Genomic DNA, 25,365 nt, shown 5'->3' with positions numbered 1-25,365 from the left:
TAATCCAAATAATATGGTCTGATTGACTTTTGCCATGAAGACATTGTAGACAGGTGCGACTGCTACACATTTTTATTTTTTTATTTTATTAAATAAAATTCAGCCCTGAAGGACAGACAGTTTTAGTAAAGACTAACTTTCATCCAAGGACTGTGAGGAAAAAAGCAGGAAAGTCATCATCATGAGTCACCTGCAGGTTAGGCTGTCTCTCTTTTGCTGCATACTCTGGAGTATGAGCAACAGGGGAAACTTCGAGTCACCAAAAAGAAAATCACTGGAGTCTGATGAAGACATCCATTAAAAAGGAACTAGCTACTCTAAAAACTTTGAAACCAGTTGTAACAGGGTGAAGCTGGTGATCAGGTTAATATACAATAAGCTGGTTGTCATAGTTTTGTATTTTGTATTACTTTTTATTCTTTTGTTTGTTCAGCATTTTCTTGTTATCCATTCATTTTAGTTTTATTATTACCATCCTGGTCGAGTCCACCTTGAACCTTGAACCTTGGGGTGTGAGAGTGTAATGGTTCATTTAATGGATAAAATCCTCCTCAGCCTATGAGCAGACTATCTTCTGCAGGTCTAGTATCTTGATATTACTAGGACCCTCTTTAGGAATATTTTGTTTATGTTGTTTTAGTTATAATTTACTGAGTTTAATTAATATGATGTCTGCAGAAGGAAAAATGCTTTCTGGCGCTTTGCTGATGCTGTCATATTTCACAATAACTCACCTTGGATTATTTTTATTGACATAACTGATTTTTTTAAGGTTTTGCCAGAAAGAAAATGTACATGGCTTGTTTCTATTTTCTCCACTTCCTCTTTGCAAATGTGTATTTGTTTGAGGTTCTGCTGCCCCTCTATGGCGGGAAACACAACCTGCACCGTTCCCTTGGTTTTCCGTAACCATGACAACTACCAGAAACAGTGTTGTTCGTACTTCGTTAACAGTACGAACAGGTCTACTCAAGCTCCAGGTAGACAAGTCATTTATTTCTTTATGGCTTAATATCTTTTTCAACGTAATGGACATATCAGTGATTCTTCCCGTTGAAGCGGAAGGCTTTATCCAGAGTCTGGAAACTTTCTCCCTCAAGGAAGTGGGCTCAGAGAGGTGAGACGAACCAACTAACTCTGCACCTGAGTTAAGTTAGCTTGTAAACACGATGCAACGTACAAAAAAAGGGAAAAAAAGAGAAAGAAAACAGTGTGATAAATAAACAGGGGTATATTAGTTGATTTCTCATTAGCCAGTACAGTTTGTAAATGCTAAATAAGGGAGCTTAATGTGCTTTGTTATACCAATAAAATAAAAAATCAACCCAAAGCACTCAGTGGTGCAAATTAAACAGTTGAAATTGAGCAAAACATCAGATTCAGATGTAGTTATAATATTGATATCATATATAACTAAATAATGTTGATTGCATTTTTGCCGTGAACCCATGCAGAGTGTAGGTTTGAGCATTGGAGGGGGCCCTCACCCAAGAAATTGACATTTCAAACACTTACGTATTTCTGGTGATGTTTTTGTCCATCAGTTTTTGTCAGAAGTAACCATCACAATATAACTCTAACCTTCTAATATTCATATTGAATGGAAAGTGCAGCAGCCAGAGCCCCCCCTTGTCTTTTAATTCAACCAAATATATCGTTCCTTTGTGAAATAAACACATAAATACATATACAATTATTTGGGTAATAAAAACATCAAGAGCTAAAAAATTTTATTATAATGTGCAGCTTAGATGGGAAACCATCTTCTACACTTAGGTCCGTAAATATTTGGACAGAGACACCCTTTTTTCTAATTTTGGTTCTGTACATTAACACAATTAATTTTAAATTAAATAGCTCAGATGAAGTTTAAGTGACTTTAAGCTTTAATTCAGTGGGTTGAACAAAAAGATCTGTGCAGTCTTCAACAAGTGAAATGCATGCACAGTTGGGTTAAGATCAAGCGACTGACTTGGCCATTCAAGAATATTCCACTTCTTTGCTTTAATAAACTCCTGGGTTGCTTTGGATGTATGTTTTGGGCCATTGTCCAACTGTGTTATGAAATGCCACCCAATTAATTTAACTGCATTTAGCTGGATTTGAGCACATAGAATTAATTCGGCTGCTTCTGTCCTGTGTCACATCATCAGTAAACACTACTGTCCCAGTCCCACTGGCATCCATCCATGCCCAAGCCATCACACAGCCTCTTCCATGTTTTACAGATGATGTGGTATGCTTTGGTTCATGAGCTGTTCCATGCCTTCTCCATAATTTTTTCTTCCCATCACTCTGATAGAGGTTGATGTTGGTTTTATCTGTCCAAAGATGAATAGCCTTTCTATTCTTGAGGCTTATGAATGGTTTCCACCTTGCAGTGAACCCTCTGGATTTACTTTTAATGCAATCTTTTCCTTATGGGAGACCTACCTCCTGGAGAATGTTGTTCACTTGCTTGGTTGTTGTGGAGGGTTTTCTCTTCACCATAGAAAGTATTCTGCTATCACCCAGGACTGCCGTTTTCTATGGATGTCCAGGTCTTTTTTTGTTGCTGAATTCACCAGCGCTTTCTTTCTTTCTCAGGACCTAACTGTGAATTTTGCCACTCCTAAAATTGTAACAATTTCTCAGATGTTTTTTTTTCTTCTGTTTTCACAGCTTAGGGATCGCTTGTTTCACCTGCATGGAGAGCAAAATCTTCCAAATGCAAGCACAACACCTCAAATCAACTCTTAAGTCTTTTATCTGCTTAATTGATAATGACATAATGAAGGAATTGACCAAACCTGCCCATGAAATTGCCTTTGAGTCAATTGTCCAATTAGTTTTGGTCCCTTTAAAAAGAGGGTGGCACATGTTTCAAGGGGCTGAAACTCCATTATATAACTGTAATTGGAATATGTTTCAGTAAACAAGTAAAAAAACAAAACTTGTGTCAGTATCCAAATATATATGGACCTAACTGTACTTTGGGATTTAATGCAATACATTAAATTACATTAATACATTACTAATACCCTTACAGGTTCAATACACACACAGGAATGTCTCTTCTGTCCTAGTTTTATGCTTCGTTTCGGACACAAGTAAAGTTGCCTTAGTATCCCAGTCTGACTTCCTTCTTTTTCCTCTTTTGGCTTCTTCATGGTTATGAGCCTGCCTGTGTATGGCACCATAACAGAGGTCATGCAGCTGCTGCCTGACATCACAGCACTGTCTAGCTGTGTGTACGTCCACTGCATCTCCCCAAAATCTGCACATATAAAGAAACTTATCAGTGTGGTCAAGTATAAAAAAGAAACACATTCAGGACTCTACAGCTCATGACTTGTTTCTATTTTCTCCACTTCCTCTTTGCATCATTTTGATAGAGATAGAGATTTTTTGTCAGAACTTTGTTCATCAACTCTGTTGGCTACTTTTAGTTTCTTTCTTTTTTGTGTGATGACGGATCTGGTCCTTTTTTGAGGCTTATCAGTCATTTGCATGTTGTGGTGAATCCCTTGAGGTTCTGGCCATGCAGTCGTCTTGTGATCTTTGATTAAGAAATATGTACATCTGCATCCTGTGAATGTTCAACCACATACCCCTAATATATCTCTGATAGATTTTGTTATTAACCCACATTATTACCGTCTTCACTTGCATAATAAGCTGTTTTTTTCCTGAAAATAGCTTTTAATCTATGTGATCTATTGTTTTTTAACTGGTTGTCAAAAAGGAAACATCTGTCAAAGAACACTGTTAGTTTTGACTCCTTGAAATCAGTGTATGTTTCAAGTTCTTGAAATATAGATTAAAATCTACACAAACTAAAACTGACACTCTAATTTGTGTAATTTGAGGCACTTTACTGTAGCATCCATTGTTTCCAATTGAATGCACTGAAGCAGAGAGCCTAATAGTATGTGTCTTTTTAAATACTTAAGAGAGAGATGATCTGGACAGATAAGATTCTCTGTGAAGAATATTCAAATCAGAATTTATACTTCATTATAATAAAGGCCCTGGGCCTTGACTAAAAGGAACTGAGAGTTAGATCAGACTTATTTTAGAGCTAGCTGGGGTTTTTGCTGTGTATTAACTTTTCTTTTCTTGTATTTTTACTTAGTCTGGGTTCCTGCTTTGGTTTATTCTTTCTTCACCTGTGTCTTGGTCAGATTGTCTCTCTTTATTTGATTACCTGGTTTCCCATCTCACCACTTGGTTTTCCCTCTTTGTCTTTAGTTTTGGGGTTTCCAGCCAGTTTTTTGCAGCACCCTTTGTTCACATTTTATGAGTCAATAAAGCTTCTTTTGCATACAGAGATTCTGTGTCCTGCTTTTGGATCCGCTCCTCATTACATCCTGATAATATCTGGTGTTTAAAACTGGAGATAGCTTCCTCATGTTTGAATTTCTCTCTGGGGACAGAAATTAGACCCCCTGCTGCCAATCAATGAGTATACCCTAATTCTGTGTATTTTGATGTGATTTTCGACAATTTACACCCTTAACTGCTGTAACTGATTGCATCCAATTGCCAACTTGACCCTATTCAGTCGCAGACTGTTTACAGACTGATTCCATCTTATGGCAACATATAGAGCAGATTTTGGTGACAGTATTGGTATGTTGACAATCTCAGCAGGAAAACTTAACTTTATTGTATTGAATAACACTAATGTCATATAATGAGTAAAGTATTCTGATAATATCATGTTGTGGGTTGTCGTGGTGATTCCAACCTTTAGCAATGATGCTTTTTTTCTGTTTGTGTGTTAACAGATGGTTCAAGCAGCATGATTATATTGAGAAACTTAACATGCAGGCAATACTGAATGCCTCTGCCATGCACGATGAGTTTGTCAAGGACCTTCTGGTTTCATTTGGAAAGGTGACTGCCGCAACTGCATATAAGCAATGCTAAAATGTCAGGAGGTTTTACACAAGCCCTTTTACACTTTTCTAAGAAGTGATTAGAGGGGAGTAATTCCTTTCCCTTTCCAGATACACATCCTGGTCCATGAGATGATCCTTATCGAGGTGTGGAAGCAAAAAGTGTTTCCCATCTTATGCCAGCTGGAGGATTTCAATCCAGAGAAGACTTTTCATCTTTACATGGTGGTGAGTGTTAAATGAGATGTTAAATAACAGAACACATTGCTCATGTTTCATGTCTTCTGTTATGACTCTTTAGATCCACCATGAAGCCACCATCATAAATCTACTTGAAACCATAATGTTTCACAAGGTCAGTAAGAACTCAAGTAATCCCTACATATCTTAAAACATTTCACACACCATGAAAGCACAGACTGTCATTCTCTGAGAACATGGTTGTAAATTAAGCATTATGGCAAGTGTTCAAGCGGTTGTGTCTTGTTTTGCAGGATTCATGTGATGCAGCAGATGACTCTCTTCTTGACTTGGTGGATTACTGCCATCGAAAACTCACCCTGCTGGCGAGTGAAGCGATAAGGGATGTTGCTGTGACCTATGACCGACACAAACAGATATCCTCTCTAGAGGTGAGAATGTATGTTTTGTTTTTGGTTTGACACATTTGCCGAAGTCTGTCGCAAACTTTTGAACTGTTTGTTTCGCTTCTTGAAGGAGCTGCAGGTGCAGAGTGAAGCTTTGGAGTTTGAAATCTCCCTGAAAGCCGTGTCAGTGGTGCGCTACATTACAGACCACGCAGACAGGTATGGCGCCCTGGAATTCACTTGGTTATGTTCTAGTGGAAGTATACTCAGTATTACACTGAGAAACACGCTGCAGCTGACCAAAGGAATGTGTTTCTTTGCAGCATCAGCATTATCAATCGAATGCTGTGCACCCATAACCTTCCTTGTGTGCTGGTTCAGCTGATGGACCACTGCCCCTGGAGTCGCTGCAGAGAAGGTATTACCTGACTCATGAGATTGGTGTTGATCTAATAATCTACATGACTGGTAAAAAAAAAACAGAAAAAACCCCAAAAACTTCTAAAAGCTACCCAAGCCAAGTTAAGCGACAGGAAGCTAAGCTTTCACACCTGCTAAAGTTTCTTACTATTCAATAACCTACTCATTGTCTCCACTGTAGGTAACGTGCAAAAGCACATTGATGGCAAGTGGCAGACGATACCTGTAGAGGATCATTTAAAAATGACCAAACTCGACGGTCAGGTCTGGCTTTCCCTTTACAATCTGCTGCTAAAAGAAGAATGCCAGAGAAAATACGACTTCAACAGTTTCAACAAGAGCCAGCTTCTGAAGGTATACAGTGGATGATTGTTTTGTCATAACTTTAGATGCACTGATCATGCGGTGTTGTTGTCATTCATTGTCTGTGCTAATTTTAAATTGTATCAACTCGTCCATCCAAATGGCTGCTGGATAGTAGCTGTAATCTGGTGTTTGGCAAGTGTGTGAGTGCCGGGTTATTGTCCTCCAGCATCATATCTCATCTCCTCCCTTGTTAGAGCACACATTCTGTTTCCAAGGGTTGTTTTGACCAAGATGTTTCCTCCTATTATGAGCTTTCTCACCCTCTTCCTGCTCCATTAATTACATAACCAGGCAGCCATGTGCATCCTCCTGTAATCACATTTTATTCTTATGCAGTCTGTGTAAACTGATGATCCATACATTTTTATTCTTGCTTCACTGTATTTGTTGTCATTCATGTGCCACAGCTCAGAGGTTTCTTGACGGACGTCTTGATTGATCAGTTGCCAAATCTGGTGGATCTGCAGCGTTTCCTGGCTCATCTTACTGTTTCAGATCCAGCCCCTCCAAAAAAAGAACTGATTTTGGAGCAGGTGCAGTCACACTCACAAATGTTCACTTATCCCTGAACCTAAACAACGCACCTGTCCGTTTACACTTGGCTTTACTCTATTTATAGATCCCAGAAATGTGGAACCACATTATCAGTGAGAATTCTGGAAAGTGGAAGGCAATAGCAAAGTATCAAGTCAAAGAAACATTCAACCCATCTGAAAGTGACTTGAGACAACAGGCCCAGAGGTAACACTGAAAACACAGGTCTGACTGATTAGAGAAGGAACAGAGAAACGACTCAGGCGCTCTGAATAATCAGCGCTTGTTTTAACTAGGCTGGCCCAGACGTACAACTTGGATGTGATGGAGAGTTTACTTCCTGAGAAACCAAAATGTGGATCCTGTGGGAGAGAGGCCAAAAAGAGATGCTCTCGCTGCCGAGGAGAGTGGTACTGTCACAGGTACTGACAGACCCTGAGCTGAGCCTGAAGGCAAAACTCAGGCTGTTTTAACACATGCATGGAAGTCCTGCACCTTCCTAGGACTCTGTCAGCACTATATGCAAAATACCAGGACACGACCGCATGGTTATTAGCACATAATGCGCCACACACAATCATAAATGCTAGCAACAAAGTTGGCCGCTTGAATAGGTTTCGTTGTAGGCTACAAAGATTCCCTGCAGGAGTCCACATGTGAGAGTCACTAACAGTATTAAAGATGGGCTTAGCCACCATGAGCTCATTGGTTTTGGACTTGGCAGCTTTAGTTTTAGTTTTTGGTCACCACCATTTTCATTTTTTGAAGCCAGTTACCTTATATAGATTGGAGGTTGGAGTCCTAATTTACTTTTTGCTTTTTTGCTTTACTTTTTCTTTTTGTTTTACTTTTAGTTTAGTTGTTTTTTCTTGCAATGAGCAATTTATTGAATATTTTTAACAAATTTTTAAAAAAAAAACAGTTTTAATTAAGACTCAACGCTTATTAACACTTAAGTACAGAACCCAATAAAAAGAAATGTTACTTTAAGCTGCAGAGCCACTTGAAAAATGGCTCACAAGTATGTGTTCATAGAGCTTATTCAGTGAACTATAACAGTGCCATTGTTGTTATTCATTCTCCATATGGAGGAGGGTGCTTACGCCTCCAGTGTCTCAGTAATATCCGTTTAGCCTCGGTAAACTGCTTCCCGTTTTCCAAGGAAGTGAAGTCAGAGTTTTGAGGTTCAGCTGCTGAACCTAAGATAGACAGCCTTGCAGAGGTTTGAAATATTTTAAGACTTCAAAAATAACCTCTTGCATATTATTCTAGAGACGCCCTGTCTCCCATACCTGCAGGAAATGTCCACGGGCAGTAATTACATCTGTGTAATTGCTGTGGTGTCTGTGCCATCTGTGTATTATTTTCATTTGTATAAATTTATTACCTATGTTTGGGGTAAAAATTAAGCAGGCAACACTTCCATTCTTCAGAAGATATATCTAGAAAGCTACTACCTCTTTGAGCAAGGGTTATATCGCTGTTCATGCAATAAATTATACGTTTTGGAAGTGACACCTTTGCCTGATGGTAGCGCTATTAGTAACTGTACAACTGGAGTACTTGTAGGTCAGTTAAGAGGACCTCCTCTCCTTTTAGACAGAGCACATCTCATTTGGGCATACCTCCAGAACTGACTGCATGGTAATTTATAAGTAGCTACTATTTGACTAAAACTTAGAAAAATGTCAAAAAATGAAAAAGATAAGGAATTCTAGCGTTTCCAGTTAACGTGGTTAGCCAGCTACATTTAGCTACATTCATATAAACTGTATTGATTCTACTTGAGGCTTGCTCTTTTTGAAGCCAGCCTCGAGTGGCCATTAGAGGAACTGCAGTTTTTGCCGGACGCTGTGCTCTGTAGTTTCTTCAGCTCAAGAGATTTCGCTCTAGAAGCAAATGTCCATCAAGTGAACATTAGGTTTAACCTGCCTGGTCCCTGCCACCATCAAACCCCGTGCAATGGTGGATTACACTGATTTTCTTCACTGAAAAAAGTGTTTGTGTGAATGGGTGAATGTGGCAAGTTGTATAAAATACTTTGAGTTCTCAGGTAGAGTAGAAAAGCGCCATTTAAAAACCAGTCCATTTACCACTGGTAGCGAATACGTGTCATGTGTGCTGCCTCCTGTGTGCTCACGTAAACCACACAAAGTATTTCCAGTACTGCAAATGTCTCTGAAGGGGAATAATTCCTGCAGATTACCACAAGTAAGAAAAAAGAAATGTGCTGCTTCTCTTTTCAAAATATCAAAAGGCCACGTGTGAGAGCGGCTCAGTACTTTCGACACTCACGCATTGCTCCTAAGGTTTTGATAAAGTTGACGTAAGCTGCCGACAGTAGGTTCGCCGGGGCACTGAGAAACAAATTGAAACATATTTGAGAAACAAATGGAGTACACAGAGGTGCATTTCTTCAGTATTGGATGCAAAATGCATATTTTTGTTTAGAATGTGCTAAATGTGTGCGTTATTATCTTGCTGATGTATGTTTTCAGAGAGTGTCAAGTGAAGCACTGGCCAAAACACAAGAAAGCCTGCCAGCTCATGACCGAGACCACCGAGAAGATCGTCAGCTGAGGGAGACCAAACGGCTCTTTCTGTGGCTGATGACAGAAAGAGAACAGTGTGTTTCCTTAGTAGGCCAACACATTTATACACAGACTCTTTTTTCTTTTATCATTAAAACTGTTGATGCACCATTCAAGAATTTAGGATGTTGTAATCAAACTGCAATAAAGTTTTAAACCTGTATGCTTCTGTGTTTGCCTGTTTCATCAAAGTGCCAAGGAAGCGCTGCGTGTTCTCTTTCACCAACAGCACCCCTTTGACCTTTGTATGCAATGCAGAGGAGGTACAAAGCAAAATACCACAATAACCCATTTTCCTACTGCTTTTAGGTAGAGCCACCCAGTTTGAAGTAGTGATGCCTCTTTTTAAGTCATGCAGACTCCACTCTGAATGCTGGATTGCTGACTCTGTGCACTCTGTGTATTTGGGAGTACAGGTTCTAGGATTAAGAAGTTTGGTGGTTTTTACCAAATGTCCATGTATTTAAACCTGTTAGTGGTGTGGCGGCAGATAAAGCTCAGGTCTGTGATGCGTTCAGATAGTGGCTTTAGGAGTGGGGAGGGGGACTTTGCACGCCCACTCAGCTGTGCTCGGGACTCAGAAGCACCCCCTGTTTGAAAACATTCCGGATGTCGGTGCAGCTCAGTCTCATCTCACTCTCTCTTTTTCATGATAGGCCGCTTCCTCCTGCGCCGCAGTCCGACTTGAACAGATGGGTAACATCTTGAAAGACGTGCTCCGGCTCTGCCGTGAAAAGGAGGGCCCGGGATTTCGTTCGCTGTAAGCGGCCGGTGATGAGAGATTATTTCCAGACATGTAGCCGAGACTGCACACCTCCGTTATTTGGAAACCTTAAGAAATTTCAGCGGAAAGTTTTTTTTTTTCTTTTCGACCTCGGATGGAAGAACTTTTGAGACAAAGCGGTAGCCACGGGGCTGTTTTCTCCCGTGTTTTGGTGAGTTAGACTTAAAATCACTGGATTTTGTTTCACTTCGCTGTTTATGAGTGAGTAGTTTAATATGCAGCTGTGTTGGGAATTAGGTTTTGAATGATCTCCCCGCGTCTTTTTTTTTCATGGACACGGAGCTGATGTATTTCTACTCTTGAAAAACTACATCTGACGGCACATGTCATTCTTTAGCTTTTTGTATTATTGTTAGGCTAAAATCTACATGACAGTGGTTTGAGAGGGGAATTTATTACAGAAGAAAGCGATAGTATACGAAGCCTACTTAGTGCAAGTCTACACATTTTGGTTGTATTTTATTAAAGTTTTAAGGTATTTATACTCAGGGGCGTTTCCATAATTTTCTTTTTAAACAAACAAGCAAGGAGGGTGGTCCCCCAGGATTTCAAAATAAACACCAAATTAAACCACTTGAAAAAATTATTGGAAGTTACGTGAGTGAATTATTTTGTGGACGCGCATCCTTCCTGTATGCGTCAGGAGATGTGGCTGACCGTCAACAGTTAGACCACAGTACTGAAACAACCACAAAGCCTACAGAGCTAATAAAAACTAGTTCGATTACAGTTACAGATATGTTTTTTCCATACTGAAAGGTAGTAGGAAAGAACAATGCCACATACAGTAGGAGAAATAATTATTTGATCCCCTGCTGAATTTGTAAGTTTGCTCCCTTACGAAGAAATGAAAAGTCTGTAATTTTCACCGTAGCTTCATTTTAATGGAGAAAGACAGAAGGTCAACCAAAAATCCCCCCCAAAATAAACCCCACATTACATAAAAGTTATAAAGTGATTTGCATGTTATTCAGTGAAATAAGTATTTGATCCCCAAATAAAACATCATTTAGTACTTGTTGAAGAAACCCTTGTTGGCAAACACAGTAAGTGTGTAAGACGTTTCTTGTACTTGGTCACCAGGTTTTCTTCCCACACACACATATCTCAGGAGGGATTTTGGCCCACTCCTCTTTACAGAAACTCTCCAAATCCTTTAGGTTTCCTGGCTTCTTTTTGCCCCCTCAGTGCAGTGAAAACGTTCTGTACCCCAAAGCATAATGTTTCCACCTCCATGCTTGGCTGTGGTGATGGCGCTCTTTAGATTGCAACAGCATTTCTCTCCCTCCAGACACAGCAGGTCGACTTGATGCCAAACAGCTTGATTTTGGTTTCATCTGACCGCAGCACTTTCTCCCAAACCTTCTTGGAATCACTTAGGTGTTCTTGGGCAAACTTCAAATGTACATGTGCCTTCTTGAGCAGGGGGACTTTATGGGTAATGCAAGATTTCAGTTCCTTACAGTGTAGATTGTTGCTGATGGTGTTTTCAGCAACTTTGGTCCCAACTGCTATCAGATTATTAACAAGCTCCTCCCATGTCATTTTGGGCTGATCAAGCAGCCCAAAACTACACGATCATCCTCACATGAGGTAAGATCTTGCATGGCGCTCCAGACTGAAGGTGCACAATGGATATTTTATATTTCTTCCATTTCTGAATAATCGTACCAACAGTTGTCACCTTCTCGCCAAGTTTCTTGCTTCTTGCTGATGTTCTTTTAGCCCTTTCCAAACCAAAGAGCCTTTGACAGCTCTTTGGTCTTGCCTATGGTGATAGAGAGTTTCGAATGGAAGAAACTGATTCTGTAGACAAGTGTACTTTATACATGTAATGAGATTAGGAGTACGTGTAACTGATTGGTTGAGCGATTAATTGTCACGTGGACACACAGCCAATCCATGGAAGTCAGGGTGTGTTGTAGAAGATTAAATATTTACCTTACTCAATGAAATTCACGACTTGATGCAATGTGTTTTTTTCTGGATTTGTGATTGATATTCTGTCTCTCCCCATTAACATAAAACTACCATAACAATTAGAGACTGTTAATTTCTTTGCAAGTAAGCAAACTTACAAATTCAACAGGGGATCAATTGATTATTTCTCCCACTGTATACTATTTTATTTATGCTGCTTTATGTTTATTTTTCACTTTCATTTTAAACTTTTATTCTTTTGAATTTGCAGACTTGAGATTTGCATAAAAAACAGTCAGTTTTTAAATTATAATGCACTATTAACGGTGTAATGTGCCAAACAGTCAGAATGCGCCTTGACATTTATATAACATTACTATGCTCTTTATGTGTTTAACCAAACTGTGCTACTAAGAGTACTACTAAGTACTTTCATATTTGGTACATTAATATATTAAGCTGAATTAACACTAACTTCATTATTTCAGGTTGCACTCTGATAATACAGAGTCTGTGTTTTTTGTCAGTTAGTGATAAAATGGAGGAAACCCGGCACTGAGTGACACAATGTCTTGGGAGGAGTTCATCGAGCTCCGTGACCTCAGGTCGACCAAAGAGCAGATAGAGCTGACGGGAACGCGCGCTCCGTGCTCACCTCCGCGCCTGGAGAGAACCAACGCCCTGAGGATAAGTCCGGGAAGGGTCCCGGACCTGCTGAGTCGTGCAGGCATTATCAGAGTCCTGAGCAGCAGCCAGGACCCACAGCTCACAGAGGAGAAAGGAGAGGGCCACGACTTCCAACCCTGTAGCCACGCTCAGCCCACGTGGTGCGACCTGTGTGGAGACTTTATCTGGGGCCTTTACAAGCAGAGCCTGCGGTGTGTCAGTGAGTTGGCTTACATATGCTCTTTGTGCATCTGGGTGTGTGCATGTGTCAATGCTTTGGTGCATTTGCATGAAATGAGCGTACTGACAGAAAGAGGAAATTTACTAACACAGAGGAAGAGGTAACCACCAGCGTACCTGCAAGCCCAGATTACAGTCCTCCCAGCCTGATGACTTAAACAAGGCTTCATACTAAATAAACATAAATGCTTTCTATGTTAACATTCTGGGAAAATAAAGAGAATTGTTGCCTGTACAATTTTTATAATTTTTCACTTCTACCCAGTATCTAACCTGCATACACTTAGGGGTTTGGCCATTGCCTAGGCTGAGGTTCAGCTACACTCATATGTGCATTTGCAAAGGTTTCATTAACTGAAACCCACCTAAATAAAGAGCAGTGGTTTGTGCAAAGCATTTAGTTGGGGAAATAGGGGTCCCTTACTGTAACCTGAACATGAAACATTGTCACAGTCTTTGCAAAGAGACATATAGTCAGCTTTCCAGCTGACTATATGTTTTCACAGCTGAATCCAGCTGATTGGAAATTGCTGAAATTGCTGAAATATGTCTTCAAGTATTTGCAATTTATTTTATATACGTGACTGTATGGTCTGGTACTTACATAATGCTTTTCTACACTATTGAAGAACTGCTGCATTCACCCATACACTAGTTTGTATGCATAAGCACTTTTAATCTAAGATTCACACTCCAGTGAATGCAGCTGGGGCAATTTAGGGTTCAGGATCTTACCTAAGGATATCCCAACATGCAGACCAGAGGAGGCAGGAATTCAAAACAAAATTGTTGTTTTACTAGAAACAGTGAATAACTGCAGGTAAAAACTGTAGTAACCTTTACCCTCCAGCAGAGGAGAGGCAATCACACTTACACAACATTATGACTTTCATCTTGCACATTCGCATGTATGGCAACATGAGTCTAAACTCTATGACTTTCTTCATTCACAGATTGTAAATTCACATGTCACTACCGATGCCGTGCCCTGATTCGACTGGACTGCAGCTGGGAACGAGGCTCCTTGGCTGACCCCACATGTGTCGTGGAGCACACCATAGAAACGGACACAAATGTGGTAAGGAGCTTTGCATTAGGAAGCTGACAGCTGACACGGCGCCCTTTATTACTTTACTACCACCTTTGTTCTTAATCAGCTGCGTTGCTAGTTGGTTTCACTTGCTTTTTTATGCTAGCGTCAATATCAAGAACTTTACACCGCATAATATACATCATTTCTTAAGACCTCTGCACTCTGCATGTTATGCAATGCACTGCCTGTTTGGATTGCATGTCACTGTACTAGATAGGAAAGAAATCAGGAACAATGTGAAACCAACAATAAGTGCACACAGTTCACACCCATTTACTAACTGCACACGATCAACTGAAAGTTGCACCACTCTTTCAGATTTAGTTGTATTTACTGTTAGCATTGCAACTCCAGACAGGACAAACAAATTAAAATATAACATTGCTCAGGGGAAGTAAAGTCTTTCAAAGGGGAAGCTTGTCTGCAGAGGAACCGAAAATGTTACAGTGAACACCTTTTGTAAAATGTGATTTAGTTTAGTCAGTCACAAAAGTGAAATGTCAGTTTTTAAAGTACTTAAGCAAAGCAAAAAACAACAAAACACACTACAGCAACCAATTTTCATAAGAATCATTGTCTATTATCAATGAGTATAGGTTAGGTTAGGCATTGCATAAAGTACAAATAAAGACAGGTATTGTCCAATCTACAGCATTAGTTTTATGTCTTAGTTCAGAAAAAGAAAGCTTTCATCGCAGTATCAGAATCAAAAAGGGTTTTATTGCCAAATGTTGAGCAGGTTTACAACATTAGGAAATTGCTGCGGTACTTAGTGCAAAACATACTGTCAGACAACGCTTAAATAAACATAAAAATTAAAATTAAAAGTAGTAGTAATAGTAGTTCTGTCTGAAGTTTTTTTAATACGAAACTGTTTTTCCTTTCCAATGTCACCATGTGCTTGCTCATAAGGGGGGTCGTTTGATTTTGGGGGTTTTCTTTGTATTATTGCAGGGTCTTTACCTTACACAATAAAGGCCTTGAGGCAACTGTTGTTGTGATCTAGTGCTACATAAATAAAATAAAATTGAATTGAATAGTACTTTATGGATTCCTGTGAAAAAAAGGTACAGCCCATGATTCAGTAGCTTAGGGAACCACCTTCAGCAGAAATAACTTGCGCAATTATTTTCTGTATGACTTCATCAGTCTCTCACATACACATGTGGGAGAATTTTGGCCCACTCTTCAGCGATGTTTCTCACAGTTGAGGTTTGTTAGTTTATGCACAGTTGTCTGAAGATCAGACGACAGCATTTCATTAGGTTGAAGTCAAACGTTTGACTGAGCCACTGGAACATCTTGATTCTTTTCAGCCATTCTGTTGTAGATTTGCTGTTGTGATACAGATGATGGATGACCTCACATTTGACTCTAGATTATTTAGGTGTGCATGGTTGACTCAGTGACTGCCCAGGTATTATGGCTGCAGTACAAGCACAAATCATTACCCCTCCACAACCATGCTTGACAGTTGGTATGAGGTCTTTCTGCTGATATGCACTGTTCTATTTTCGCCAGGTGTGCATTGTGGCCAGACATCTCCACTTTGATCTGATCTGTCCAAAAAACTTTTTTCAAATTGTACTGTCATGAATTTTGGCATTTGGCATGCTAACTGAGGCCTGTACAGTCTGAGGTTGGAACGCTTTTTATTTTGCTGAGCAGCTAAACTATTTTAGGTTTTCCTATCATATAAGTATGAAGTACCAGGAATTAGTTAACGGGTTCAGAGAAAATCTTTTATTCTGTTTTTAATGTTTTGGTTTTTTTTTTACCTGAATTCAAGGCCAGTTAGGCAGCTGTATTATAATAGTAGAAGAAATCCCATCACAATCTTTTTTTTGTACCATGCTAGTATAATCCATTAAGTGGTAACTTAGTAAAGTAGATATCCAGCAGAGCACATATCTTTGTATCATGTTAGCTGTTATTATTCACTTTATTAAGCGCCTGTTACTTATCAAAAGAATATAAATACAAACATAAACTTGAGCAAGCCGACACCAAGGCATGGCTAAAAAAACATGTCGGTATTTGAGCTTTTGTGTGCGCACTTGCAGTCCTTGTATAATAGCAAAACGACTAGCTGCCAGGAAAATAACAGTCCAATTCAGAGCATTAAAAAACAAAAACAAATCACAGATATCTACTGACATTTTTGCAATACTACCCTCTGCAAACTATCATTCAAATGTTTCACTCTTAGCTCAGTAGGAGTGGGCTGATCAGGTTAATATTTGAACTGTTAGTTAATATTTGAATAATAAAGATGACACCGAGTCATACCTGTGCTCCAGTCATGCACACCCAGGACATAAATGTATGTTTATTGCAGTCATATTGACTGCTTGAGATGTCTGTACACCAGTGTGCCACCACTAACTTCAGCTGCACCACAAATATTTTTGTTTTTGAATCAGTCCTGGTCTGCTCATTCTGATAGCACTATGGAGGTTTTCTGGGTTTAGCATCAGAAAACTCATTAGTTCACATTAGCAGGTTTTCAGTGTATTTCCTACTAATACATATCTGATCATATTTACCCTCACCTTATTGATCTCTAAATGCACAAAGATGAAAACAGATGTTCAGAAATACTTGAATCACTGTGCTGCTTGCTCTTGAATTGAGGTTCTTCTCAGTGTTATTTCCATATAACATGTTAATACCTTATAACATAACATATTGTCTGTGAAAACTATGTGTTATAGATTGGATGTTTGAGGTGAACAGAGGCAAGACTTTATCAGAAATTGTAAAGGCTGGACAAAAAACCCCCGAAACTAAACAACTCGTGTGCTGCAGTTTGAATGACGGTTATTTTGTAGCAATTTTGTCAACATGTCTGATTTTAGTTATTTGGTAGCTAGATTTAGCCACAGAATAAACAAACTTTTAAGTAAGTCTTTTCATCTTTAGTCACTTCACAGTAACACCTCCCCTGCTGGTTTGGGAAGTTTTTCCATTGCTGCACACGAGAACTGAAAATCTGGGCTGCAGCTGGAGCAGTTTTTTTTTCTTTTAATTAGTAATCCAACACAGAGCTGCATTTTTCCTAAATTACTTAATGTGAGACCAGAAACTGTTTTGACACTAAAAGCTGATTTTGCTTTTAGTCTAGCTGGTTACAGAAACCGAAGATTTTACAACAAGATTAAACAAAAACCAAAAAAAAAGCATTTTGTCCTGATTCGCCACAATGTGGTACATACGTTATCTGTCGGTATCACCAGCTATACTTTTTCATTCATTTAGGGTTTTTATTTTTTCAGATTGATCTGCATTTTTGGGAGAAAATGTCATTGCAACATTTCAGTGCTCACTGTAATATATTTAGATTGCTTGTATTTTCTGAACAGCCATCAAAAAAATAAAGGATATTATATCTATATTAATTAAAATCAGGGGAGGGGAAGAAAATACCCCAAAATAAGCAACCGATGAATAATGTGAAACGGCATTTTGGTGAAACTGTGACTGTGAAACAGTAGTACCATTATTAAAACAGGAACTGCCTTCCACTCCTTGTCAGCTGGGTAGGCTCCAGCACCCCCGTGACCCTAAGCTGGACGAGTGGTTAAGAAGATGGATGAAGTGATTTAAGGATCATGCTTTTTCATGTGACATTTAATGTGCTCATCATGTGGACTGTTTCATAGCTTGAAGAACTGTATAGTTTTATGTTAAGGGAGGTTTGGGGTAATTACTTTGGCTTATCTCGACTTGAGTTTAGACAAACTACTTAGACGGATGAGACAGAAAGTCTGTGTTCGAAATTAGATGGATTTGCAGGAAGTGGACACTCATGACAGAGTCTATTTATGCTTTTAGTGGGGGATGGGTAGTAGAAACAGGAAACATTCTTATGGTGACTTCTTAAATTTCCTTTGTGTTCAGGCACATCTCTTTTAGCTAACTGCTATACTTCTAGCCTTCTTGTCATAATAACACCCCAAAAGCTGAACTAATTCTTTAGAAGTCACCAACTCATATTTTGGTATAATACAACAAATCGTCAAACCGAGCTACCAAACTTGAAACACAGGTATGTCTCAAGACCTTTTATCTATATCAGATTTTATGATGTGTTTCCTAGCAACCACCTAAAAACAGGCCTAAATGACCCATATTTAGCATTTGTGCACTTACAGTTGTGGTCAGAAGTTTACAGACTCATCGTGGGCATGAATGTGATGGTAGTTTTGGTCTTTTAATGATTTCTTTGAACTATTCTTTTTTCCAGGGTGGAGCAATTGGACAGCATACATCTTTAATTCCTTTAAAAAACAAGAAGTGGGTGCAGAAGTCTGAATTTTGGATTTTCTCTAATCCACATGGGCTCTAAAATACATATACAACTAAAGGAGTATTTGGTTAAATGTTCCTTAGCACCTTAATCCAACACTTTTGGTTTCCATCAACAAGCTTCTGGCATAATTCTGTCTGACCACTCTTCTTGGTCGACTTCATTTAATTGGTTGGTTTCCTGGCAGAGACGTGTTTTCAAGCATAGTCCACAAATTTTCAAAGGGGTTGAAGTCGGTGCTTTAAAAAGGCCATTCCAGAAGCTTAATGCTAGCCTGCTTTTTCCATTTCAAAACAAGCTGTGATGTAGCTTTGGGATTATTGTCCTGCTGGAACAACAATTCTGCACAATTTTCATCTGTACAGCTGTTTATTTAAATTAAGTAGTCCTTCTTCTCAATTATTCTATCCACTTTGTGCAATATACCAGTAGCACTTGTAGCAAAACAGCCACAGAACATGATGCTACTACCACCATGCTTGACAGTTTTTGTTTACTCCTTCAAATATACCTCTTGTCGAGGGCAACATCTCAATCTTTTTCTCATCTGACCATATTACTTTTCTCCAGAATGCATTTGGCTTGTCAGTGTGGGCAGCTGCAAATTTCAGTCGAGCTTGAAGGTATCAGTTCTGGAGCAGGGGCTTCTTTATTGGTAAGCAACTTCTCAGCCCATGAGTCCAACTTTCACTGTGGACAGCAATGCTGGTGTTCAAGCAGTTTCCAGGGAAGGCTTCAGACTTCATGCTTCCCGGGTTATTTCTGAAAATCCAAACCAATTTCATCTGAGAGTGAAAGTTTGGTTCATCTTCCTGACCTTGGTAAAGTGGTGACACTAATTACAGTACGAGTATTAGTTGTAGCCAACTATGTGCACTAACGAGAAGATATTAAGCCTTGGCCTTGTCAACTTAAGTTAATTCAAAATTAAATGACTGTATGCGTACTTTTTACACTGTGTGGATTTGAGAAAATCCAGAATAATTCAAACCCGTTCTCCCAATTCTTGTTTTTTTTTAAAGTAACTAAATGTGCATCCCCACCCTGGGGGAAAAAAAAGAACTGTTCAAATAAGTAATAAAACGTCTGTGACATTCAAAGCCATGATGAGAGTATTTTTCACAGGAACCACCTTTTCATGATACATTTAATGGGTGCATGTCTAATAAGTGTACTAGTACATACAAAATGTTTATGGCCCCATAATGTCATAACAGAAATAAAAAAAATAAAAAAGAAAGAAAGGGAAAATAACACAACAGAATAGTGTATTAATAAGTGTACTATTACACTTATTAGACTATGTACAGTTGACATGGTCCCTTAATCGTGCATAGACGTAAACACATTTTGCTGTATACAAACTCGTAATCAGTCCCATATTTGTTTTGTATTTATATAAACAACATCTACCAGAGGTGGTCTTTACTTTTCTCAATGGGAGTAAGTATATCAGTTTGCTGTAGGGCTGTAGCATTATGGGTTGCATTATGGGAGTTGTAGGCTCCAGTTTTATGGGGTATTTTATCTACATCTTGTGCATCCCATATTTCTAAGTAAGAAAGTAAAATAATTAATAGAGCACCATTTAAATTTTCTATTGATCAACACTGAATAACGAGACATAAAAACATAATCAAAGCTGCATAACTTTTAAATAAGTTACGTTGGCAGTTACTTCCTACTGAGCAGCGAGCCCCAGCATCACACGACTGGGTCAGCGGTCCGTGAGGAAGCAGCAGCTCCAACAGCAGCACCCCCCCCACCCCGCCCTGGGAAAAAAAGGGCAGAAAGAAGGGGGTGAAACAGGGCTGCCCAGAGGAGAGGGCTTTGGTATTTCCCGTGCTGTCCAATCACTGCCGGCTGAGGCGGTTTGTGTATTTCCAAACTCAGCCGACCTGGGTGGGGCCTCTTCGGGGGGAAGGAAGCGGGGCATCTAGGGCGGAGATCTGCACACATCCTGTTTCACACAGAGTTTGTACTGCGGAAACGTGGCCGGTAGGCTGAGTTTGAGGAGAAGATTCGTGAGATCTTGTTGATAGTCGTCGACATTTTTAGCGGTATTTTGTCCTGCGCGAGAATATTTAACATTATCGTTAAAAGCTAGCGACTGTTGCTGGTTAGGACTTTTTTGAGGCATAGGTGAGTCAGTGAATTCCAATTAAGCTTAATTGAGAGCGATTCGGGGTTTTTTTTTAACAGCTTAGTAAAGTTAAAGGTTCCCGACTCTTTATTGGATATATGCCGGTAGTCAGCATGACCTCCGCGGCTAGCAGCTCGGATAAAACTCCCTCCTTTGAGATGACCTGGGGCAGCTCCGCCAGCAGCGGCTACTGCAGCGACTCGGACTCCGACTCCGAGTTCGAGCAGTACTTCACCGCCCGGACATCTTTCTTCCCCAAAATCCGAAAAGATACTGTCAGTCCCGCAGTTAAGCAGGTGAGAAATTTTAGAAGTTTAAAAACACATTAGGTTTCATAAAAAATCCTTAGCTTTAAAATAAAGGGGAAGTGAAACTGTGGGTGTTTCGCAGCAGGACTGTATTCTCGCGTTATTTCCCCATTTCTGCTTATTAGCTGTCAGTGTTGGGTTTATGATTGAGTTTTGTTTGTGTTTTTTTTTACTTCTGGGATGAGTTGCTGGGCGTCCTACTTTGTAGATGCTGCTGGGAATGAGTTGTTTTGCTCAAAGGAACCCCAGCAGACTAGATGGTTGGCAGGCCTGCAAGGCTCAAGGGTGGAGTTCCTCTAGTTTTAAGTAAACAGGTTAAAGACTTGTGTGAACTTTTTTTAAAATGCAAATGAACTCTCGTTCATTACACACACACCGGTATATGTCTTGTTGTAACAAGCACAGACCCACAGATGAACCAGTGACGCACTCAAGTTTCCAGCCAAACACCCACCATTCATTGACTCGTCTCTCAGGTTGTTCACATTAATTTCTCAGTCACACATGAGTCATGGAGTGTTTTGGGTTTCTTCATTTTCTTATCTTTTAGTCATACGCACACCCACATGGGTATCGGGTTTCTTTCCTGTGAGATGTGGGTGCAGTTTACTATAGAAATATTTGCCATAAGCCATCCTCTGCCTCTGTGTTAAGGGATTTTTTTATTTTATTTTTTTAAATGTTGTTCGCACACCCTACACAATGTTTACATGACTCTCCTTATGCCAGCAGGCAGAGGCACAGTTGTGCATAATTTTCTCCCACCATATTTTGACTTATTGATTTGTTTAACAGCAGCATATTAACTCAACGGCCCATGGATCTCCCTAGGGATTTGCAGCTATGGATCTTTACATGCTGGATGTCTAATTAAAAATTTTTTCTTAGGCAGTCTGTGGTTCAGCAGATAATTAAACAAGAGGTAGCCTATAAGAATTTGCATTTGTTATTTAATCTCACCTTTATTGGCAGTCTTGCATCTACAATATTGGCTGCTGCTCCTGAGAATACCCCTACCATGAATAATTATAGTGTGAATTGGAAGACACAAGAAAAGCCTGATTTTTTTTTTTTTAATCTGGCAACCCTTCATCTGCAGGGGGGGGGCAAATGTGCATGACTGAAACATGACTGGGAGTTTGCGGTTGCTGAGGCAGCTGACTTCACAGGATGTGCCTGCAAAACAGAGGAGGGCATTGTCTCTCCCGCTAGCAAGAGCCTGTGAGGGGTGGCTATTTTTACATGAGCACCAAGTTGAGGAATGCAGTGTAGAGCCGTTGGCCACAGTCATCATTGCAAACAGCTGCAAGTTGCACATCCCCTCCCTTTTCCTCCCTCTTCCTCCCCCCTCCCTTCTCCCATCAGCCCTCCTACATGGAGGCATCAGAGCCGCTGAACTGGATTGGACAGAGCTGACATCATTGTGTTCGCCTCTTTTGCTGCGTTGTCCGGAAGTTGAAAGTCTGATGCAACTGGTGTTCGCTGTTCGAAACGCAGAACATCAGTTAAAACTAGCTTTTACTCTCGTGTTTCAGCAGTGTTGCTGAAGAAAAAACACGGAAGACATATTTAAATCAAATTTGACTGACATTACAACTTTTTTTTTCCCTCCCATGTTAAAACACCCTAAAAAATGAACACTGGGCTTTTTCAACACTAATGCAGGGGTTTTTCCTGCGTGTAAATTTTTTTTCACATTGACCAAAGAGGTTTTGGCCGTCCACCAAAGGGAAACCACTAGAACTGTAATTTTTAAACCAGTTGTTTTTAAATAGGGTTTAATTCACTTGAGCTTAAAATGCGTTTTACTTATCAAATGTCCAGAAAAAAATAAAAAGGCAGAAAATTTCTTTGATTTTTCTTGAGTAAGTGGTCACAGACTTTTATTCTTCACTTTATCTGGACAAACATAGTCACGGGGACATGGTCTTGTGCAGTCACCCTCTCAAAGGCTCATTTTGAGCGGGAAAATCCCTGTAATGCTGTAAGACACGGTCATATAAAGGACCTTTCCTCTGCTAATCAGTGTTTTGTCCTGGTCTCTGGCTTGGCCCTGCTTTTTTTGTTTTTTGAGGTGAGCACTGACACCTGGTGGTTAAAGACTGTAACTTTTCTGTTCTTTCCAGGATGAACAGATTGAATGTAGTAAGCAGGAGCTGACAGTGGTGGACGTTCAGCAGAAAGTGAAGGAGTACAACGCTCAGATCAACAGCAATCTGTTCATGAACATGGTGAGCAGTGATTCTTTACAACAAATCCCTGCTTTTCCCTGGAAAGCATTTTTATCTTTTAGTTAAATATTTTGTTGTTTTTTTCCTTAAACAGAACAAGGATGGGTCCTACACTGGCTTCATAAAGGTGCAGTTCAAGCTGGCCCGACCCGTGTCTGTTCCCACCCCAAAGAAAGGAGGTAACGACACAGGCGGGAGGCGGGCCAGTGGAGTGAAACGGCGCACCTCTTTCTACCTGCCGAAGGACGCGTCCAAGCATTTGCACATAAGTTCTCGAACTTCGGCTCGTGAGGTCATCGAGGCTTTGTTGAAGAAGTTCACCGTTGTGGACAATCCCGCCAAGTTCGCTCTATTTGAGCGCAGCGAGCGTCACGACCAAGGTATCCTGCTTTAACATTAAATCGTGATTTCTTTTCTTTTTTGATTTAATGTGTTTGGTGATCACTAAATGGTTTCTTTCTCCTCCAGTTTATGTCCGTAAGCTTTCTGATACTGAGCGTCCCCTCCGTCTGCGTCTGTGCGCTGGACCGAATGAGAAAGTCCTCAGTTTTGTGCTGAAAGAGAACGAAACTGGCGAAGTCAATGTGAGTGAAACATGAACAGCTCTACATCCAACAAATATGGATCGTTCACCTTCAGATATACCAACTTAACTTCTCTCTCGCTCTCGTTTGCAGTGGCATGCCTTCTCCATGCCTGAGTTAAAGAACTTCCTGCGGATTCTGCAGCGCGAAGAGGAGGAACATATCAAGCAGATCGTGCAGCGCTACGCTTTGGCTCGCACTAAAATGCAGGAGGCTCTGGCTGGCTCCACACCCGGCTGAGATGCCCGCGCTCGGAGGGGCTTTAGTGTGCACCTTTTGGCTGGACGATCACCAGAAGATGACCGGCCATCGATGCATCCAAAGATCCCAGAGAATCCAACTCCAAACGCCTCTTGGTGAACGAGAGTGTGAGACAGGGCGCGAGACTATGAGAGCGAGCGAGAGAGAGAGAGCGCTAGCGCGAATGTGCGTGTGAGATGATGCGAGAGATGAGACGTGCCTTACACCTGGAGAGTCTGATGTGCCTGAGAGAATGAGTTGAGAGAATTGATGACTGGCAGATGAGACAGTAATGTCTTTAGCTTTTGGTTACTGTAGGATTATCCTGCACCTCAGCTGAATTATTTTTCCAGAAAATCAAAATTGGTAATATGTCAAATAATGCATTTAATCCCCTTTACCTTCACTCAACAACCCACCATAATAATGATGCTTCTCACCCTCGAGTTAAACACATACTTGCTGTAAGGTATTTGGATTTTCACTTGACCTAAGCTCCGAGTCTGCCATGTCCTCTCTTACACCCCTGATGGGTGCAACTCTGAACTTCACTGACAATTTGTGAGTGTGACTGATGTATGGACATTTGTATGGAACTATGAATGTCTGCGAGAACAGTGCCCAAGTCACCCTGGTTGACTGGAACCTTGAATGAATATTGCTTTGCATGTGTTTAACTGGAAGTTTCCTGTCATTCCTTTATATCTTTGTTTTGTTCTGTCCTTTAAAACAAAATGTTTGTCTTCTGTCACTCTGTTCACTTTCACTGTATGTAAGTCTATGCACAAATTTACTTGTTGTAGCAATCTTAAGAATGTCGTGACAAATGTGCACTGTGTTTAGTAAAGAGTTACAAAAAAAATTATTAAGTTTTTGTATTTTTTTTTCTTTTTTTACAGGTGCAGTGCTGTGAAAAAGCATTTGCCCCCTTTCAGATTTTCATTTATTTATTTTTTTATTGCATATTTGTCACATTTGATGTTTTAGATCATAAGCTCATTTCAATATTAGACAAAGGCTTATCCAGGGCTGGGTTGTGGGGCCAGCAGCAAGCAGAGAGCCAACTCACCCAGGAGCCATCCTAGGAAGATAGCCAAACCACCTTAACTGGCTCCTTTCAATACAAAATGCTTCCCCCCCCCTTTTTTATTTTAATGATGACTTTATTTATTAAGACTAAAAGACAACAATAAAAAAAAGCTATCAAAACCAATCTGGTTCTATGAGGAAAAAGTAATTACCACCTAAACCTAATAACTGGTTGTGTCACCCTTGGCAATTAACCGTTTGTGATAAAAGGTATTGTGATTCTTATTGCTGTGGAGGAATTTGGCCCAATCTTTGCAGTATTGTTTTGGGACACATTGGAGTGTTTTCAAGCGTGAATGGTCTGTTTAAGGCAGGGGTGTCGAACTCCAGGCCTCGAGGGCCGGTGTCCTGCAGGTTTTAGATAACACCCTTGGTCAACA

The 25,365-nt window shown here is 40.1% G+C and overlaps 2 protein-coding genes across 5 annotated transcripts; both read left to right on the top strand.

Moving 5' to 3' along the window:
* The first annotated feature begins 491 nt into the window (after positions 1–491).
* Positions 492–9,541, top strand: zmynd10 (zinc finger, MYND-type containing 10). Its single transcript, XM_003448313.5, has 12 exons — positions 492–1,117; positions 4,770–4,878; positions 4,992–5,108; positions 5,182–5,235; positions 5,375–5,512; positions 5,598–5,686; positions 5,791–5,885; positions 6,069–6,241; positions 6,661–6,786; positions 6,873–6,994; positions 7,084–7,209; positions 9,286–9,541. The coding sequence occupies exons 1-12, from the start codon at positions 912–914 to the stop codon at positions 9,365–9,367; spliced, it is 1,437 nt and encodes a 478-aa protein (XP_003448361.2). The 5' UTR covers positions 492–911; the 3' UTR covers positions 9,368–9,541.
* A 457-nt stretch (positions 9,542–9,998) lies between these two features.
* LOC100702814 (ras association domain-containing protein 1) lies at positions 9,999–24,761 on the top strand. 4 transcript variants are annotated; one of them, XM_013273281.3, is made up of 7 exons: positions 9,999–10,313; positions 12,614–12,968; positions 13,942–14,066; positions 22,968–23,072; positions 23,167–23,452; positions 23,541–23,656; positions 23,750–24,761. In XM_013273281.3, exons 2-7 carry the CDS (start codon positions 12,650–12,652, stop codon positions 23,894–23,896), a joined length of 1,098 nt encoding a protein of 365 aa, XP_013128735.1. In that variant the 5' UTR covers positions 9,999–10,313; positions 12,614–12,649; the 3' UTR covers positions 23,897–24,761. The 4 variants fall into 4 exon arrangements, with proteins under 4 accessions (XP_013128735.1, XP_019214790.1, XP_013128734.1 ...); XM_019359245.2 differs by having other exon boundaries at positions 12,571–12,968; XM_013273280.3 differs by having other exon boundaries at positions 10,000–10,313; positions 12,610–12,968.
* The last annotated feature ends 604 nt before the right edge of the window (positions 24,762–25,365 follow it).

The sequence above is a fragment of the Oreochromis niloticus genome, linkage group LG5 (assembly GCF_001858045.2).
Source record: "Oreochromis niloticus isolate F11D_XX linkage group LG5, O_niloticus_UMD_NMBU, whole genome shotgun sequence".
In the NCBI taxonomy this organism is placed as follows: Eukaryota; Metazoa; Chordata; class Actinopteri; order Cichliformes; family Cichlidae; genus Oreochromis; species Oreochromis niloticus.
Note: the sequence above shows the minus strand (reverse complement) of the source record. Positions and strands in the feature narration are given on the sequence as shown.